Genomic DNA, 2615 nt, shown 5'->3' on the forward strand with positions numbered 1-2615 from the left:
CCTACGATGATATGACTAGTTTGAGCACATCCATAGTAGCCCATAAGCTACCCACCAATCCCATGTATCCACCGGTAAAGCAGAAGCTCAGAAAGTTCAAGCCAAATATGAGTTTAAAGATAAAAGAGGAGGTCACCAAGAAAATCAAAGCCAGGGCTCTCCGATTGGTCGAATACCCGACCTGGTTAGCCAACATTATGCCAGTTCCAAAGAAAGATAGAAAGGTTAGGGTATGTGTCGATTACCGAGATTTGAACAGAGCAAGTCCTAAGGATGATTTTTCGTTGCCCAACATACACATACTAATTGACAATTGTGCCAAGCATGAACTCCAATACTTTGTGGATTGTTTTGCAGGATACTACCAGATTTGGATGGATGAAGAGGATGCCAAAAAAACCGCCTTTATCACACCATGGGGAATATATTGCTGTAAAATAATGTCGTTTGGTTTGAAGAATGCTGGGGCCACCTACATGAGGGACATGATGACTATCTTCCACGACATGATACACAAGGAAATATAAGTGTACATGGATGATGTTATCATCAAATCTAAAAGGAGTTTGGATCACATAGCAGACCTGAAGAAATTTTTCGATCGGCTTTGAAAATACAACTTGAAGTTGAACCCTGCATAATGTGCCTTCGGAGTCCCTGCTGGAAAGTTTTAGGCTTCATCGTCAGTCGCCGAGGTATCGAGTTAGACCCGTCAAAAATCAAAAGCTAACTAGGACTTGCCACCGCCAAAGAATAAGAAAGATGTGATGAGTTTTCTAGGGCGCCTCAATTATATCTGCCGTTTTATAGCACAATCAACGGTGATATGTGAGCCAATCTTCAGAATGCTGAGGAAAGATGCTGCAACAAGCTAGAATGAAGAATGCCAGAAAGCCTTCGACAAAATCAAATAGTATTTATCCAAACCGCCCGTGTTGATCCCACCAGAACCAGGAAGACCCCTGCTGCTTTATCTGTCTGTGATGGATAGGGCTTTTGGTTGTGTTCTAGAACAACATGATGAAACTGGAAGGAAGGAGCAGGCGATATATTATCTAAGCAAAAAGGTTCACGCCTTATAAAGCTCGGTATTCCTTATTAGAACGCACCTGTTGTGCTCTGACATGGATAGCCCAGAAGTTGAGACATTATTTCTGTGCATACACTACATATCTCATATCAAGGATGGATTCGCTGAAATACATCTTTCAGAAACCTATGCCTACGGGTAAGTTAGAAAAGTGGAAGATGTTACTGAGTGAGTTCGACATCATCTATGTAACTCAGAAGGCAGTCAAAGGGCAATCATTGACAGATCACTTGGCAGAAAATCCCATAGACAAAGAATACGAAGCATTGAAAATGCATTTTCCTGACGATGAGGTATCGTTTGTATGAGAAGATATTACCGAGGCATACGATGGTTGGAGGATGTTCTTCGATAGAGCAGCAAACTTCAAATGAGTGGGTATCAGAGCTGTCTTAGTATCAGAAATCGGTCAGCACTATCCGGTATCCGCAAAGCTCAGGTTTCCGTGCACCAATAATATGGCAGAATATGAGGCCTGCATCCTGTGACTCATGTTAGCCATTGATATGAACGTTCAGGAGTTGCTGGTAATCGAAGATTCAGATCTATTGGTGCACCAGGTTATAGGAGAATGGACTACGAAGAATACTAACATATTGCCATACTTCTGCTGTGTACAAGAGCTAATCAATAGATTCACAAAGATAGAGTTCAAGCATGTTCCAAGGATTCAGAATGAGTTTGCAAATGCATTAGCCACTTTATCCTGCATGATACAACACCCAGACAAGAGTTTCATTGATCATATCCCAATAGTAATTCATAAGAAGCCAGCTTATTGTGCTCATATTGAGGAAGAAATTGACGGAAATCCGTGGTTCCACGACATTATAGAATACTTAGAAAAGGGAGAATATCCTGAGCACACTACACATACTCAGAAGCACACGCTTCGAAGATTGGCCAACCATTTCTTCCGAAGCGGAAGAATTCTGTATAGAAGGACACCTGATTTGGGATTGTTGCAATGCGTTGATGCTAAGGAGACGTCTACATTGCTCGAGGAAATACATGCCGGAACTTGTGGACCCAACATGAATGGTTTCGTTCTGGCCAAGAAGATACTAAGAGCAGGATATTTCTGGATGCCTATGGAAACAGACTGCATCAAATATGTTCAAAAGTGTCACCAATGCCAGATACATGCTGATATGATACGAGTGCCGCCCAACGAACGCAATGTAACAAGTTCGTCCTGGCCCTTCTCTGCTTGGGGTATGGATATCATCGGACCAATCGAACCCGCTGCTTCAAGAGAACATAAGTTCATACTGGTGGCTATAGACTACTTCACAAAATAGGTTGAAGCTGCATCCTATAAGGCTGTAACTAAGAAGGTGGTAGCAAATTTTGTCCGGGCCGCATCGTTTGTCGATTTGGATTACCTGAGTCAATCATTACTGACAATGCCTCCAATATCAACAGTGACTTGATGAAAGCCATGTGTGAAACATTCAAGATCAAGCATCGAAACTCTACAACATACATGCTGCAAATGAATGGAGCTGTAGAAGCCTCCAACAAG

General features: G+C 42.1%; 1 protein-coding gene across 1 annotated transcript; it reads left to right on the plus strand.

Moving 5' to 3' along the window:
• Positions 1 to 1185: 1185 nt before the first annotated feature.
• Positions 1186 to 2391, plus strand: LOC138903303 (uncharacterized). The gene is made up of 2 exons (XM_070191248.1): positions 1186 to 1383; positions 1609 to 2391. The coding sequence occupies exons 1-2, from the start codon at positions 1186 to 1188 to the stop codon at positions 2389 to 2391; spliced, it is 981 nt and encodes a 326-aa protein (XP_070047349.1).
• Positions 2392 to 2615: the final 224 nt, after the last annotated feature.

Source organism: Nicotiana tomentosiformis, chromosome 12 (assembly GCF_000390325.3).
Source record: "Nicotiana tomentosiformis chromosome 12, ASM39032v3, whole genome shotgun sequence".
NCBI classification, from domain to species: Eukaryota; Viridiplantae; Streptophyta; class Magnoliopsida; order Solanales; family Solanaceae; genus Nicotiana; species Nicotiana tomentosiformis.